Source organism: Rhinoraja longicauda, chromosome 21 (assembly GCF_053455715.1).
Source record: "Rhinoraja longicauda isolate Sanriku21f chromosome 21, sRhiLon1.1, whole genome shotgun sequence".
Lineage (NCBI taxonomy): Eukaryota > Metazoa > Chordata > Chondrichthyes > Rajiformes > Arhynchobatidae > Rhinoraja > Rhinoraja longicauda.
The window spans coordinates 23,305,746-23,323,319 of record NC_135973.1 but is presented as its reverse complement, the minus strand read 5'-3'; the positions used below and the strand labels follow the sequence as shown (position 1 = coordinate 23,323,319).

The 17,574-nt window shown below is 43.8% G+C and overlaps 1 protein-coding gene across 3 annotated transcripts in view; it reads right to left on the bottom strand.

Moving 5' to 3' along the window:
- Window positions 1-12,024, bottom strand: part of nherf2 (NHERF family PDZ scaffold protein 2) — a 94,108-nt gene extending 82,084 nt beyond the window's left edge. Inside the window, exons 1-3 of one of the 3 annotated variants that reach the window (XM_078418110.1) lie at window positions 11,794-11,841; window positions 11,241-11,472; window positions 5,074-5,301 (exon numbers count right to left, since the gene is read on the bottom strand). In XM_078418110.1, coding sequence (XP_078274236.1) covers window positions 5,074-5,301; window positions 11,241-11,450 — 438 coding nt within the window. In that variant the 5' untranslated portion in view covers window positions 11,451-11,472; window positions 11,794-11,841. Of the gene's footprint in view, window positions 1-5,073; window positions 5,302-11,240 lie in introns of all 3 variants that reach the window. The other 2 variants (XM_078418112.1, XM_078418109.1) reach the window with 2 other exon arrangements.
- Between the last annotated feature and the right edge of the window lie 5,550 nt (window positions 12,025-17,574).

Genomic DNA, 17,574 nt, shown 5'->3' with positions numbered 1-17,574 from the left:
CAGTAAACCCTCGCAATAACGGAACACGGCGTGGGGGGAGGGTTGGAGGGATGGGGCCCGTTATTGCCGATTGTTCTCTGTAACCGAGCATAGTTTAACCCAAGGCTGAGAGAGAAGAAACATTGGGGGGGGGGGGGGGGGGGTGTGCAAAACCAGTTGGAATTCACAGGCTGGGGAGCTACGGAACCCCAGGCCCCACACACAGTGTGCCGGGGACCGGCCCGGTGCCGACGCCATCTTCATGCTGCTCGCTCTCACCACTCCTGCAACCAGGAACTCAAGCCACGTGGCACTAGGTCATTGTATAACTGGTGGAAGTGTGGGGGCAAAGATGGTGCAACGGGAGCCTTGGTCCACTATAACAGAAATCAGAGGTGTGCTATTGAGAGGGTTTACTGTCCTTCAGGGATTAACAATTACGCAGTATTCCACTGGGGTGTTAATCTTCATTCTGTGACCGTGTGTCAAGAATGCTTGAAATTGCATTCTCCTTTCCCCACCTCACCCCCCTTTCCCCACCTCACCCCCCTTTCCAAATCTAATCAAAACATGATCCACATGTCAGGCAGTGACTTTAAAATGGACTGCTATTCACCAAAATATTTCTCCAGCATAACGTGTCAAGGTGACAAAATATGCTCAGAAAGAAGCTCTGGAAAACACGACATAAAAGGAGAGGAAGGCCAGGAAGAATATAAAAAAATACCACAAAGTGATCAAACCATCTATATTCTTGGTTGAATTTTAAAAGCTTTGATGCCACATTTACACAAGACTGCAAGGAGCCACTAAGCAAAAATCCTTCGGGAAGCCTCAGCACTAATGAAAGCCTGACACCGCTCAGTTTAGTTTAGAGATGCAGCGTGGAAACGGGCCCTTTGACCCGCCGAGTCCATGCCAACCATCGATCACCCGTTCTCACTAGTTCTATGTTATCCTACTTTTGCATTCTGTTCCCTACACAGTTGGGGCAATTTAAAGAGGCCAATTTAACCTACAAACTCGCACGTCTTTAGGATGTTGCGAGATACTGGGGCACTGGTATAAAATAGAGTAAATTGCCCCTAGTGTGTGGAGGGAGTGGTTGCGAAAGTCGGATAACATGGAACTAGCGTGAACGGGTGATCAATGGTCGGTGTGGGCTCAGTGGGCCGAAGGGCCCGTTTCCATACTGTACCCCCAGCCACCTTTACTGAAGAGAATTTACCGACAAACCTGCACATCTTTGGAGTGTGGGAGGAAACCAGGGCACCACGAGGAAACCCACGTAGTTACAGGGAGAACATGCAAACTCCACACAGACAGAGCCCGAGGTCAGGATCCAATCAGGTCTCTGGTGCTGCGGGGCAGCAGCTCGACCGCTGCACCACTGCGCTTTTTGTTAAGTCCTTTTAGGAAGCTCAGAGACCATGTGACAACATTCTTTATCAGTAATCAGCTTGTGAAACACAATATGAACACAAACAGATCAAAAGCACACAGTACTGGAAACTTGGAAAGCATAAATTTCTTCTGGGCCTGGTTCCAATTTAATTTTTTTTTAAATGCCACTAGAAATATTCGGTGAAGTAGCTGCGTCCCAGATTTGCAGCATCCTGAAGAGATTTGCAACAAGCAGAGCCAACAGGATTAGCAGCTCTGATGATCACCGTACCTTTAATCAAACAAAAACATTTTAAATGAAAAATCTTGTGACGTCTAGTTAATGCCTTTAGCACAGCTGAATATTCCAGGTAGGTGCACGGCTCATTTAATGATAATGGTTAGTGATTAATTTAGTTTTAGTTAGTTTAGAGATAGAAACATAGAAAATAGGTGCAGGAGTAGGCCATTCGGCCCTTTGAGCCTGCACCGCCATTCAATATGATCATGGCTGATCACCTAGCTCAGTAACCTGTACCTGCCTACTCTCCATACCCCCTGATCCCTTTAGCCACAAGGGCCACATCTAACTCCCTCTTAAATATAGCCAATGAACTGGCCTCAACTACCTTCTGTGGCAGAGAATCCCACAGATTCACCACTCTCTGTGTGAAGAAATGTTTTCTCATCTCGGTCCTAAAAGACTTCCCCCTTATCCTTAAGCTGTGACCCCTGGTTCTGGACTTCGCCAACATCGGGAACAATCTTCCCGCATCTAGCCTCTCCAACCCCTTAAGAATTTTATATGTTTGGAATAGTATGGAATAGATAAAGTATGGAAACAGGCCCTTCGGCCGACCGAGTCTGCACCGGCCAACAATCACTCGTACACTAGTTCTACCTTACACGCGGGGGGGGGGGGAGGAATTTACAAAAGCCAAACCACCTACAAACCTGCACATCTTTGAAATGTGGGAGGAAACCGTATCACCAGAGGACACCCATGCGGTCACAGGGAGAACGTACAAATTCCACAGACAGCACCTGTGGGCAGGATCGAACCTGGGTCCCTGGCACAATAAGGCGGCTACTCGATTGCTGTGCCACCCAAATGGATTATGCTCCATCCTTCTCTGCCTGCACATGATCCATATCTTTCCATTTCCTGCATATCCAATTCTTGTCCTCAATTTATTCATCAGCAGAAAAAAACACGCATACCTACATTTTTCTCATTCAAATCAAAACGTTCACAAGAAAACAAACGTCTCGGGTTAATACTCCATATTGCATACCAGTATATAGCATTTACACGGGTTATCCATGTACATGGGCTATGGTTGACAGTCAGTGTGACTCCTCACAAGAGAAGCTTGTGCACACTTATACTTTACTTCTTTCTGCGTTTTGTACAGCATTTCACAATTCATAAGTTCATAAGTGATTGGAACAGAATTGGGCCATTCGGCCCATCAGGTCTACTCCTCCATTCAATCATGGCTGATCTATCTTTTCCTCTCAACCCCATTCTCCTGCCTTCTCCTCATAACCCCTGACACCCGTACTAATCAAGAATCTATCAATCTCTGCCTTTAAAATATTCTTTGACAGGTCTCTGCGGCCTTCTGTGGCAATGAATTCCTCAGATTCACCACCCTCTGACTAAAGCAGTTTCTCCCCATCTCCTTTTATTCTGAGGCTATGGCCTCTGGTCCTACAGTCTCTCACCAGTGGAAATATCCTCTCCACTTCCACTCCAGGCCTTTCACCATTCGGTAAGTTTCAATGAGGTCCCCCCTCATCCTTCTAAATTCCAGCGAGTACAGGCCCAGTGCCGTCAAATGCTCATCAATTGCCCAAATATCATCAATTCCCTGCACTGTGAAATTGCCCTCCTCCCCCCCCCCAGACAACATTATTCTGAACACATCTGAGACAGCCTGAGATACTAACCAGTGAACGGAATTTACATGATATCATTCATTACACTGTTGGACTGATGACAACAAACATTTATTCACAACAGCAAGGTTTAATAATAAAGTCATGCATTTTTTCCTCTCCTTACATATTCTCCCTGACAAGACTATATTTTCCTACTCGACTGTTCTTGACTTCAAACTTGTCCATTTGGTGACTTTGAATCATGGAGCTGAACAGCACAGTAACAGGCCCTACAGCCAAACTTGTCCACACCAACCAATTTGCTGAATCAAGTTGCCTATGCCTGGTTCATATCCTTCCAAACCGTACCAATCTATGAATGCAAGTGGGTTTTTTTTTTAAAAATGTCACACCTATACATAACTCTACCACCTCCTCTGGCAGCCATGTGCCATATACCCACCACCCATTGTACAGAAAATACCGCTCGGGTCCCTTTTAAATCTTTGTCCTCTCATCTTAAACCTATTCCCTCTTGTTTTGGATTCCTGTATCCTGGGGGAAAGGCTTTGGCTATTCACCTTATCAATTCCCCTTATGATGCAAAAGTGGAACAACATGGAACTAATGTGAACAATGTTCAGTGTGGACTCGGTGGCCTGTAGTGCCCATTTCCACACTGTATCTCTAAACCAAACTAAAACTAGTAAGATTCTCAAACTTTATTGCATACTCTCCAGTTAAAATGACATTCTTCCCAAAGCAGGATTACCAGAATGGTACACATTACTCCAAACATGGCCTGACCAATGTCTTGTACAGCTTTAACATGACGACCAACCCCTGTACTCACTAACCTCATCTGTGAAGGCAAGAGAGAGTTAGATTTAGCTCTTAGGGCTAAGGGAATCAAGGGTTATGGGGAAAAAGCCAGAACGGGATACTGACTTTGGATGATCAGCCATGATCATATTGAATGGCGCTGCTGGCTCGAAAGGCCGAATGGCCTACTCCTGCACTTGTTTTCTATGTTTAAGTATATCAAATGCCTTCTTACCAACCTGCCCAACTGTGTCACCACCTTCGTGGAACTATGCACCTGGACCCCCTGGTCTCTTTTCTACAACATTTCATTGGATACCACCATTTACTGTGGTTTGCCCGACTAAAATGCAACACCACATTTATCCGAATTAAATCCATCTGCCATTCCTTGGCCCATTGGCCCAGTTAATTAAAACTCCACTGAAAGCATAGATGGAGGCCATTTAAAACTGAGGTGAGAAAAAACTTTTTCACCCAGAGAGTTGTGAATTTGTGGAATTCTCTGCCACAGAGGGCAGTGGAAGCCAAAATCACTGGATGGATTTAAGAGAGAGTTAGATAGAGCTCTAGGGGCTAATGGAATCAAGGGATATGGGGAGAAGGCAGGCACGGGTTATTGATTGGGGACGATCAGCCATGATCACAATGAATGGCGGTGCTGGCTCGAAGGGCCAAATGGCCTCCTCCTGCACCTATTTTCTATGTTTCTATGTTTCTATGACCTAGCCTTTTTTTTTTACTTTGACTGCACACTGCAAACCGTTCAGCGCGCTCCTTCCAAAGGTGCGAGTAAATCAAACTGTACAATACCACTTTTTGTCTTGCTAATCCCGTGGTTAAAGGTAACACAATAAATAACATAGGTAAGCAGTGCAAAAGGTGTATTTGATAGTGGAAAGTTCCTTCAAATATATTCCAAAGCCAATTCAACATCACTAAAGAAAAGAGCATTGAGAAACCCAAACGTCCAATATCTCGGTAATCTTTCAATTAACTCCCTACCTTCTTGTTCCCGTCAATGGACCTGATGGATAACCTTGTGGGCTCCCCGCTGGTTATTACAACTTGCTGCTTCCACACCTGCCCATTGTCCTTGGAGGCGTCTGCAGGGAGAGTCTGGTCATCGTCCCCCGTGCTAGCAAGGCGCTGACTGCGCAAATGCTCATCCGTCTCCTTATCCACCACCAGCAGCTGCGTTTCATGCTCCATGGCTTTGATCCGCTGCACAACCTGAGGAAAGAAGTGGTAGCAACCTATCAATTTTTAAAAAAAATGCTCGGAAGTTGTGGCAAGTCCTCCAATGCAAAACAAGGACTAAAAGCTTCAAAACTGCACAAAAAATCTTCATGTATTCTCACTGTCTGCACATTCCAGTAGTGTCACACTCAGTAATGTTCGCACCCATCTATAAAAAAAAATCACCCTCGTGACACATCTGAACACATCAACTAAAAGAACCATTCTTGTCATGATTACAATGAACCATTGGAGGTGCAATTCCATGCAGTTGGAATGGCAATTTTTGTATAACACATTGAATTTCCTGGTAAACATGGTGAGCAAGGTGAGCATTGGTAAGCATGGCGGTGCAGCGGTAGACTTGTTGCCTTGCAGCACCAGAGATCTGGGCTCGATCCTCACCTTGGGTGCTGTCTGTACTGAGTTTGTACGTTTTCCCTGTGACCGCATGGGTTTCTCCGGGTGCTCCAAAGACGTGCGGGTTTGTAGTTTAATTGGCTTCTCTAAATTGCAAATTGTCTCTAGTTTGTGGGATAGTACTAGTGTATGGGGGTGATTGCTGGTCAGCACAGATTTGGTGGACCTAAGGGCCTGTTTCCACATTGTATCACTAAACGTGGAATAATGGTCCATCTCAAAGATAAATTTGATTGGTACTCTGCAATTCTCTTGAGGAATACGTCAATAGAAAATTATTGACTCTCAAAAGAGGAAAAAAGTTACTAGCAGGTGCAGCAAAACCTAGAGTAGAATATTATAAGAAAATAACTGCAGATGCTGGTACAAATCGAAGGTATTTATTCACAAAATGCTGGAGTAACTCAGCAGGTCAGGCAACATCTCAGGAGAGAAGGAATGGGTGACGTTTCAGGTCGAGACCCTTCTTCAGACTGATGTCAGGGGGGCGGGACAAAAAAAAAAGAGTAGAATATCGTTGCATCTATATCCAATACTTCCCCTTAAACATGGATTCATCCGCCACCATTCAAGAGTAACACCTAGACTCAGTATATGGTACTAACATATTTGTAATCTTTGCTACTTGTTTTGTTTAGAATTGAGTTTAGAGATACAGCATAGAATCAAGTCCTTTGACAAACCAAGTCTACGCTGACCATCATCGATAACCCGTTCACACTAGCTGTGTTAACCAACTTTCTCATCTACTCTCTACACACGAGACGACAATTTACAGAGACCAATTAACCTACAAACCCACACATCTTTACGATGTGGGAGGAAACGAGAGCACCCAGAGGAAACGCACGTGGTCACATGGAGAAGGTGCAAACCCCCACACAGACAGCACCCGAGGTCAGATTCGAACCAGAGTCTCTGGTGCTGAGACAGCAACACTACCAGCTGTGCCGCCCCACTACCATATGGTTATAACCCAAAATGGGCATAGAGGGGTCCCTTAAGATCACACAGACTATAGATCTCATTCTCCCATTTACGACTTTCTTTTGGTTAAAAGTTTACATAAACTGAAATTGTTGAATTGAGATTCACACAACCAAGTCTCTCATTCACAAGACTCCTATTCACCAAACCTCCCAAAGACTTTTCAGTAGAAACAGCCCATTGTACTTTTTTTTTGCAGGAAAACACATTTTAAAAAGAAAATATGATTATATGCAAGACGCTCCTAATCCCACCCACTCAGCTCTGATCTGCAGCGCACTGAATCACAAGTTAAACCCTCATCCTGATGACTGGGATAAAGTTCACACTCATGGACAGCCCCGGAGATTTAACTGAAATGAACTAAAAGTACACACTCCTCAGCTGCATTGCAATGCACTGTATTTTTATGCATTTTTCACTACAAATCAAAAAAAGTGCATCCATTCCAAATCAGACTTGCTGCATTGCAATATACACGTGATCTCAACACGATAGACATTTTGATCATTTGAAATTCGCACAACCGAATCAAGTCGAGTGTTTTATTGTCATATGTTCCAAACATTAACAATTAAATTCTTACTTGTAGCAACACAACAGAATATGTAGAAACAGTACTCTGTAAACAACATAACAAACAGAACGTCCAGTGTACAAGGACGATGTATTAGATCGGCGCAGCGGTAGAGTTGCTGCCTTACAGCACCAGAGGCCCGGGTTCAATCCCGACTACAGATCCTGTCTGTATGGAATTTGTACCTTCTCCGTGACCTGTGTGGGCTTTCTCCAGGATCTATGGTTTCCTCCAACACTCCAGACATGGATTTATAGGTTAATTGGCTTAGTAAAATTGTAAATTGTCCCTAGTGCGTAAGAGTGTTAGTGTGCAGGAATCGCTGGTTGGCGCGGACCCAGTGGGCCGCAGGGCCTGTTTCCGCACTATTGCTCTAAACAAAACAAAAAATTAAGTATACACTAGGAACTGCAGGTGCTGGTTTACATAACGAGTTCAACTTTGACACTGACTGAATTTTAAGAATCAAATGTGTCAGGAGATTTTATTTGATTGTGACATTATGCCACATTTCACAGATCAGAATGATCCAAAAATAAATTACTCAAGCTCTGGATGAGACCGGAGAAAAATCAATGAAGCTTTGAACATATTGCAACTTCATAAAACATGTTTGAGTATCTAGCTATATCCAGAAACCCTCCCCCACCTTCTTGAACAAAATATTTTCATTGACCCATTAAGGTCCCCAATGCCTTGTGGCAGCTTGTATATTCATTTAATAAAGTACACATGAACTTAAGGAAAGCACATTTATGAGAAACCTACCCCACCATCATTTACTGATGCAGAAACAAGGAACTGCAGATGCTGATTGTGACAAAAGGACACAAGGTGCTGGAGTAACTCAGCAGGTCAGGCACTGGAGAACATGGAATAGATGCGTTTCAGATCAGGGCCCTTCTTCAATCTGAAGAAGGGTTCCGACCCAAAATGTCGCCTCAATAGTTTAATGGTTCATTTACTATCACGTGTACCAAGGTTTTACTTTAGATTTTACTATAGATTTAAATTTAACTTTAAGATTTAACTTTAGATTTTAGAGATATAGCACAGAAACAGGCCCTTCATTCAGCCCACCGAGTTCATTTTGACCAGCAATCACCCTGTTATCCAGCACAATCATACACACTAGGGACAATTTACAATTGTATAGAAGCCAATTAACCTACAAACCTTTACATCTTTAGGATGTGGGAGGAAACTAGAGCACCGGAGAAAACCCACAGTCACAGAAGAAAGTACAAACTCCGTACAAACAGCACCTGTAGTCAGGATGGAACTCGGGTCTCTGGGGCTGGAAGGCCACCCTTATTTTTTTGTCATACAGGCCAGAAAGATTATTGCCATACGCACATGCAATCCCCAGTTAAGTACATGATGCATAGAAAAAGCCCACTGTCTATTTGCAAGTGTCGCCAGGTTTTGGCACCAACCTATCTATGTTGCCAGAGATGCTGCCTGACCTCACCGAGTTACTCCAGCACTTTGCCTCAATGATTATGCTCTGTAATCAAGTAAGCTCATTGGACTGCATTATCTAAATCTTGCACTTATCTTTCTCAGTATCATCATTCCACTTGGAAACTAGTTCCACCTCAAATTTGGAGTTCCGAGTCAGTACAAGGAAGGGTCTTTTCAATAACTACTAGGTATTCTCTGATTTTCGAGTCTGAATGTGAACTCTCGAGTGATACTCTCTTAGAAGGCAAGTAGTGAAAGGGCACTGCACCGTTGGAGCAGATATTTCTCAGACGAGTTCGTAAGTGTCTTAAATTAGCAGAAAGAATTAAGCTGAAGGATGGTTATTGGACGGCGGAAGGTTTATCCTTCAACTAAGAATTCAAGAAATACAGAAGATCAAGAGATTCACCATTCTTGGGAACTGGCAGAGGGGCCACTGTTATCGAAGAGGGGACCCACTGAGATCGAAGGGGGATGCAGCAGGGGGTCACGTGCGATGGCAGGCCTGGTTCACCGTTGTGAGCAGAACAAGTCTGTTCATAAAAGTCTATGTAACTTTGTCGGCGCCAGAAACGTGACAACTCTGAACAGCCTGGGTGAGGTGTGCTGTATGATTTTACCGGGTTACATGCAAAGCATAGCACTGTATCGAGGTACATGAGACAATAGAATATCATTGAATCAATAAGATTATAGCTTAACCTCCACCTCAACACTCCACCCAATCAATCTCTCCTCATTCCTGAACATCGGTGATCCCCAGCTCACCAGTTTATTTCCCCCCCCCCCCTCCCTCCCTATTTTCAGTCTGAAGCAGGGTCCCGATCTGAAACGTCACCTATTCTTTTTCTCCAGAAATGCTGCCTGACCCGCTGAGTTACTCCAGCTTTGTGTGTCTATCTTCAGTATAAACCAGCATCTGTAGTTCCTTCCTTTGCATTTCAGTCCTGGTTGACTGACCCTTCAAACCTCAAATTTCAAACTTACCAGTCCGAGGATAAAGCCAGTCAGTGTCTGTCCTTGCCAATCGCTCTCAGCAGGAGGGGGCACCCTCAACTAGATTTAGGAGGGGCTGTGTGATAATATCCTGAATTTGGAGTAAGCGCGTGGACATATTTGCATAAACTCACATTGTACATGGAAAGTTATTGGGAGACACATGTCACCACTTCCCCTACATTGTTCACACGCCTCTCTATCTCTCCTCAAATCCCTTCTGCTTCAACAAAACACCATCCCATTTTCCTAAAGTTCCAGAGTTTGGGACAATCGTACTCACTCTCCCAAAGGCCAACCCCTCATCCCAAATAATGAAAACAGTTAACACTTCACCCACTCCAAGGCAACTTTAGATATGGAGATCAAACTTAGAGTCATACCGCATGGAAACCAGCCCTTCAGGCCCAACTTGCCCACACCAGTCAACATGTCCCATCTACACAAGTCCCTTCTGTCTGCAAATAGCCCATGTTGCTCTAAACCTATCCTTTCCATGTACCTGTCTAAATGTTTCTTAAATGTTGTGATAGTACCTTCCTCAACTACTTCTTCTGGCAGCTTGTTCCATACACCCATTGCCCTTTGTGTGAAAAATTGACCCCTCAAGTTCCTATTAAATCTTCCATTCCTTCTCCCCCCCCCCCCCCCCCCCCCTCTCCCTCCCCTCCGTCCTCCTCCTAAACCTATGTTCTCTGGTTCTCGATTCTCCCTACTCTGGGCGAGTGTATACCTGCTCAACCAACCTCTCTCTGTAGCTCAGGTCCTCGAGTCCTGGCAACTTCCTCAAACTTCTTCAGGTACAACTCACTAAACCCTTGCAACAAGACCACCTACTGCAATAAATCATCACTGCATTCAGAAAGCAGACTCACTGATCATCCAAACTGCCCCTGTGACCACAGAGTTCTCCATTCTACAAACAAAAAGCCAGATAGTAGTCCATCCACATTGAATATTCACCCCAAAAAGGGTTGAGAAAGAAGCGAAAGAAATGGCAAGTCTATCAAAGAAAGGTCTCGACTCAAAACATCACCCAGTCCTTCTCTCCAGATATGTTGCCTGTCCCACCATTTTGTATCCATCTTCAAAGTAAACGGTTTGTTTCTTAGCATCCTCACAGAACATTATTATTGTATTAAACTGACCAAAACAGGCCAGGCAGCATCTGTGGAGGGAATGGACGGGAATGGACTTTTCCGTAGGCAAAATAAATGTTGGTTGACAATAAAAGACACAAAGTGCCCTAGTAAATCAGCGGGTCAGGCGGCATCTCTGGAGGACATGGATGGGTGACGTTTTGGCTTGGGACCCTTTCTCCAGTACTTTGCATTTTCCTCAAGATTCCAGCATCTGCAGTTCCTTATGTTTCCATTGAGTTCACACACAGAGAATGTATCGATTATTCAAGACTAGAAGCTTCAATTTCACTCCCTCAAGGGACAATTAAAGCAAACTTAAAAGGCAATAAAGAGAAAAGACAAATTACCTGATGATGGGTTTCTTTCTCCACATTGTGCCCGTTAACTTCAATAACCCGGTCCCCTGCGAACAGACCCGAGGCTTCTGCCGGCGATCCGGGCTCCACTTTGCGGATGTACTGACCGGGTTTCCCCCTCTCGCCGTGTAAGTGGAAACCGTAACCACTTTCCTCTTTTATCATATGGCACAGACGCGGTTTCAGGTGATCTTTCGCCATCCTTTTTCTACTTTAAACCTCCCTTGCAAAAAAAAAAAAAAAAAAAAATTTTTGCCAAAGAAAAGTAAATTTTGTCCCAAAGAAAATGTGCAAATAATTTATTTTTTTTTGCAAATAAAAGAAAACTTTGCAAAAATTTAAAATAATGATAATTCACTCGAGGGTTATCTTCTCTCCGGGCCAGTTTAAACTTTGGTCTGCCGAAGCGAAGGGACGTGTGTCTTGTCTGTGTGTACGCCGATACAGCGCCCACCAAAGCCGGAGTCAAACTCCCATTGCCGGCGCAGCTCGCTTCAATTTCCTTGCAAACTTCCAAGTCCCGTTCGTTGCGAATCAAACTTACTCCAAATGCAGAATGCAGTCCTCCGTTCTTCCCCCCCCACCCCCTCTCACTCCTCCTCCTCCTCCAAACTAACATAGAAGGAAATATTCAGAAATATCTAAAGTAAGTTCATCGATTCACTGATGTTTAACTCGCACACACACCGAGTGCATTGCAGGCCGACCGTATAAACAATGACACTGGGTTCTGTTGCAAGTTTGGCTCGCAGAATTCCTGGCCTTTAATTGACTGCCATCTGCCGAAAGATAACGGGAATGGGGACTATGCCCCAGCCGCGCTCGGCAGTCCAATTCACTTAAAACTATTTCAGATTCAGATTAGTTTATTGTCCTGCCGACTAGACTGCAATGAAGTTTCTCGTTCGCTCGCAACAATATGACTACAGAACCTTACGACAGCACGTAGAAACAAGGAATGGCAGATGCTGGTCTACACAAAAGGACTCAAAGTGTGCAGTCTGCACGTTCTCCCTGTGCAGGTTTCCTCCCACATCCCAAAGAACATGCAGATTTGTAGGTTAATTGGCCCTCTGCAAATTGCCCCGAGTGTGTCAGGAGTGGATGAGAAAGTGGGATAACATAAAACTAATTCGAATGGGTAATCGATGGTGGGCCGAACCGCCGTTTCCATGCTGTATCTATAAAGTGCTGGAGTAACTCAGCGGGTCAGGCAGCATCTCTGGAGAACACGGATAGGCAATGATGCAGGTCAGCGCCCTTCTTCGGAGTTCATGTTCATAGGTTCCAGGAGCAGAATTAGGCCATTCAATCATGGCTGATCTACATTTACCTCTCAATCCCATTATCCTGCCTTCTCCCCATAACCCCTGACACCTGTACTAATCAAGAATCTGTCAATCTCCACCTTAAAGTTATGAAATTACTCTACATAGAATATAGAACAAAACAGCACAGGAACAGGCCCTTCACCCCATAATGTCTGTGCTAAATGATTCCAACTGCAACTAATCTCATCTGCCTGCATGTCCATGTACTTATCTAAAAGCCTCTTAAATGCCACTATCACATCTTCCTGCATCACCACCCATGGCAGCTCGTTCCGGGCACCCTACACTATCTGTGTAAAAAACATGCCTTACATATCTCATTTAAACTTTGCCCTTTGCACCTTAAAGATATGTTCTCTGGTCTTTTTAGTTTAGTTTAGTTTATCAATGTAATGTGTACTGGGGTACAGTGAAAAACTTTTGTTTGCATGCTATCCAGTCAAGGAAAAGACTGTACATAATTACAATCAAGCCGTTCACTCACAGATAAAGGATACAATAGTCAATGCAAGATATAACGTTGGTCTGTATAAGTCTGATTAATGAGAGTTCAAAGGACTCCAATGTGGTAGATGGGACGTCAGAACCACACTCTAGCTGATGAGAGGACAGTTCAGTTGTCTAACAACAGTTTGACATTTCCAACTTGGGGAAAAAAGTTCTGACTGTCTGCCTTATCTATTCCTTTCATAGTTTTATCTACTTCAGACAGGTCTCCCCTCAGCCTCTGAGGATCATTCTGAACCACCAGAGAAAGTCAGCACAGCCTTCAGTTTAATGTGTCATTGGAAGAGGTCATCTTTGACAGTGCAGCATTCTGTGGTGTTTGACTGGAGTGTTAGATACACTAACACAATGTAGTGAATGTGGGGCGGCACAGTGGCGCAGCGGACTGTGTCAGAAACAGAGTAAATGGCAGAGAGTGGTAGACACTGCCAGGACCATCAGGGGTACTAACCTCCCCAACTTTGAAGGGATCAGTAGAAGGGGTCCTCAAAAAGGCAGCCAGCATCACCAATGACCCACACCACCCTGGTTTTCAGTCTCCTTCTGCACCTTCTTCACACCACTCCTACCATCGTGAAGAAGGTGCAGAAGGAGACTGAAAACCATGACCAGAGGCCTGGATAGAGTGGATGAGGAGAGGACGTTTCCACTAGTGGGAGAGGCCAGGACCAGAGGCCATCACCTCAGAATAAAAGGACGTACCTTTAGAAAGGAGATGAGGAGGAATTTCTTTAGTCAGAGGGTGGTGAATCTGTGGAATTCATTGTCACTGGCAGCTATGGAGGCCGAATCAATGGATATTTTTAAGGTGGAGATTGACATATTCGTGATTAGTACGGGTGTCAGGGGTTATGGGGAGAAGGCAGGAAAATGGGGTTAAGAGGAAAGATAGATCAGCCATAATTGAATGGCAAAAAGTAAACTTGATGGGCCAAATGGCCCAATTCTGCTCCTATCACTTAGCATGTGTTCCCAACATGTGTTCCCAGCTTCTTCCCAACAAACGTCAGGCTCTTGAACACTACACAACATTAACCTCAGCAACTATGAATATGAGCAATGAAAATATAGTGTAGGATTTGTAGGCTTGATTTTCCATCCTCCAAATTTGTGGCATCTGCCTGACTGCCCTCGTTGTTTTTAAACATCCTCATTAACAGGGAGCAAGAGAGACTGCAAGCTTCCAAGCTTTACAATCCCCCAAAGTCAAACCTTGCAGATTTAGATGTTTTCTGGAAAATAGAGTTGGAGAAAATTGCAGTCTGTGCAATGGATCCAATAGATTTTCCTCTGTATCTACTTCCAGTTTTATTAGAAAGAAAAAATATCTCCAGCTTGCCTCCTAGTTCCAATAGTCCATGTTTTTATTTAGCTGCTTCTCGCATTACAGCAGCAACTACACTTTGGCATATTACCTCATTGTGTGGGAAGCCTCTTGTGACTGTGAAAGTCACCATAGTAATTCAAGGCTTTCTTTCTAATGAACCCACACAAGTGCCATGCACCATATGTGCTCTGTAATTCCTCTTGTGGCCAGGAGCTGTGAAATTGGACCTGATTAAGCACAGGGCAATGTGAAGCCAATTCTTGCCTATTTATCTTTTCAATCAACGTCATTAAAGTTAATGGCCCTTCCATCATCACCTACAACGACACAGACAATTTTCAGGCAGAAACAGAAGATTGGTCAAGGGCCGAGGGTCAAACGTCAAGAGTATTTTATTGTCACATGTCCTGAAACGGAACAATGAAATTCTTACTTGCAGCAGCAGCACAACGGGTGGTAAACACAGTACCCAATAGGTAATAATAATGAGCAAACAAAACAAAAGCAAGATCGATAAATTAAAAAAATATATAGTGCAAAAGCAAAACAAAGCCCAAAGTCCCAAATGCAAGCAAGAAAGTCCGTAATTCATTTGTTGATGTTTGTGGTGTTCAAGAGCCTAATGTTGGGAAGAAGTTGTTCTTGAACCCGAAGGTCATGATTTTCAAATTCCTAGAAATCTTTTTCCCGATGGCAGGAGTGAAATGAGTGAGGTTCAGGGTGGTGTGGATCCTTGATGAGGCTGCCTTTTTGAGGCAGCGCCTCCTATGAATTGCTTTGATGGTGGGGAAGTCAGTACCCGTGATGGACTCAAAGGGTTAGTGTAAATATCTGATGGCTGGACTAGAATAAGCTTATCATTTTTAACTTTGCAAGGGTGGGGACATACATATTTTAAGCATATCATCTTGTTACAATGTTTAATTAAAACATAGTCTTTGGTGTCAGTCTGACTATGGTAGTTACAAAACCATGCAAGTTGCCTTTAATGGGAAACATAAAATATCAGCTGTGTTAACAAGAAGACTGGTCACAGTACGAATGTCTGTATTTTTATTTTGCTTCGGATTTTACACGTGGGCCATATACATGAATTATACAACGTCATCCAACAGCTGCCATCTGCTGGTTTAAATCATAGGTCTTCGAAGATGCAAAGTTAGACTGGTGCACGATTTGAACCAAGTAACAAGCAGAAGAATTGCAGAAATGTAATAATTTGGTTTAATAATTGGCTCACTTCTGCCACCTGCTGTAAGAACGACTTGAATTTAATGTATCACAAAATGCTGGAGTAACTCAGCGGGTCAGGCAGCATCTCAGGAGAGAAGGAATGGGTGACGTTTCGGGTCGAGACCCTTCTTCAGACTGATGTCAGGGGAGGGAGCGGGACAAAGATAGGATGTAGTTGGAGACAGGAAGACAGAGGGAGAACTGGGAAGGGGGAAGGGAAAGAGAGGGACAGAGGAACTATCTGAAGTTAAAGAAATCAACGTTCAAAGAAATACCGTTGGGGTGTAAGCTGCCCAAGCGAAATATGAGATGTTGTTCCTCCAATTTTCTCATATTTCGCACTGTCAGTGTGGAGTTTGTAAATTTGATTGTACAATCTCCCCAGGAAAAGTTATTGCCAATTGTATGAAATAGCATACTAGTGAATGCAAGCAGTCCAGTCAGATGATTCCAATACAGGGGAGCTACGTTATGAAATATTGGCTTTATTTCAACAAACCTTCACAAAAACAAGTTGCAAACTAGTCCAGTTGATGTCATTAATGGAGCCAAAATATTTTGAAACATTTATTTGGTTGTACAACTTACTAGGAAAAGTTATAGCCAACCGTATGAATGGCTATAGTTAATGCAAGTAGTCCAGTTAGGCCATTCCAATGCAGGGAACCTATGTTACAATGAATTGCCGTATGGGAATCAAGAACCAGAGGACATAGATTTTTAAGAGGAGAGGGGAAAGATTTAATAGAAAACAAGGGCAACATTTTCACTCATAGGGTGGAGGGCATATGGAACAAGCTGCCATTCCTTCTCTCCTGAGATGCTGCCTGACTCGCTGAGTTACTCCAGCATTCTGTGATACCTTCGATTTGCACCAGCATCTGCAGTTATTTTCCTACACAGCTGCCAGAGGAGGTAGTTGAGGCAGGTACAATAACATTTAACAGACACTTGGGCAGGTACATGGATAGGAAAGGTTTGGAGGGCTAGGGGGCAAAAGCAGGCAAATGGGACTAGTGTAGATGGGTCACTTTGGTTGACATGGACGAGTTGGGCTGAAGGCTCTGTTTCCACGCTGAGTGACTCCGTGACTATGACATCTGCGACATCGAGAGAAAACCAACCTCAAGAAAGATATTTTGCCCTGCTGTCAATGTGGATGCCTGCTAATATTACCGATATGTATAACCATAAAGAATTGTTTGTATTATTTAATTTTTTAAGCATCTTTTTCATTATTAACATAGAAGATTATTAACTTGATTATTGGTAAGATTATTAGCAAAATTATTAACATAGCATGTTGACATTATTAACATAATATAACTTGTCCTGGTCTGCTACATCGAAGCAATGGCCAAGAAAGCACACCAACGCCCTACTTCCTTGGAAGGCATCACTTATCCATTGTCCAGAGATGCCACCTGACCAGCTGAGTTACTCCAGTACTTGTGTCTTTTGAAAACCAGCGGTTTCTTGTTTGCACATCAATACAAGGAAATAGCACTGACGTTAAAATAGATTTTACCATCACTTATCATTCCTCCTAGTTCTTCACGTGTAGTTCACCTTGCTTTCCCAGTTGCGAGCTTTTCGTCTCATATGGATCCTTTCCAATGGGGAGTTTGCTTCGTGATAGATCACCTGTCAGTAATGAGTCCTTGGATCCATCAGTGGGTGGGCCTTTGAATTGGTACATCTTTGAATTGGTGTCCGGTGCGAGATGGCTCCACAAACACGGGTAAATGTAAGTGAGCTCGCCTTGTGTCGGGAGATTGGTGGACGCCCAGCAAGATTCCAGAGGCTCGTCTCACCACGTAATACCGAGTTTTGGCCATCTGTTTGTACCAAGCCTGTGTTGGATTCAAGAGCAGCAGCAGAACAATGAAAGAAACTAAGAGGAGGAGAGGATCATGGGACTGACTTG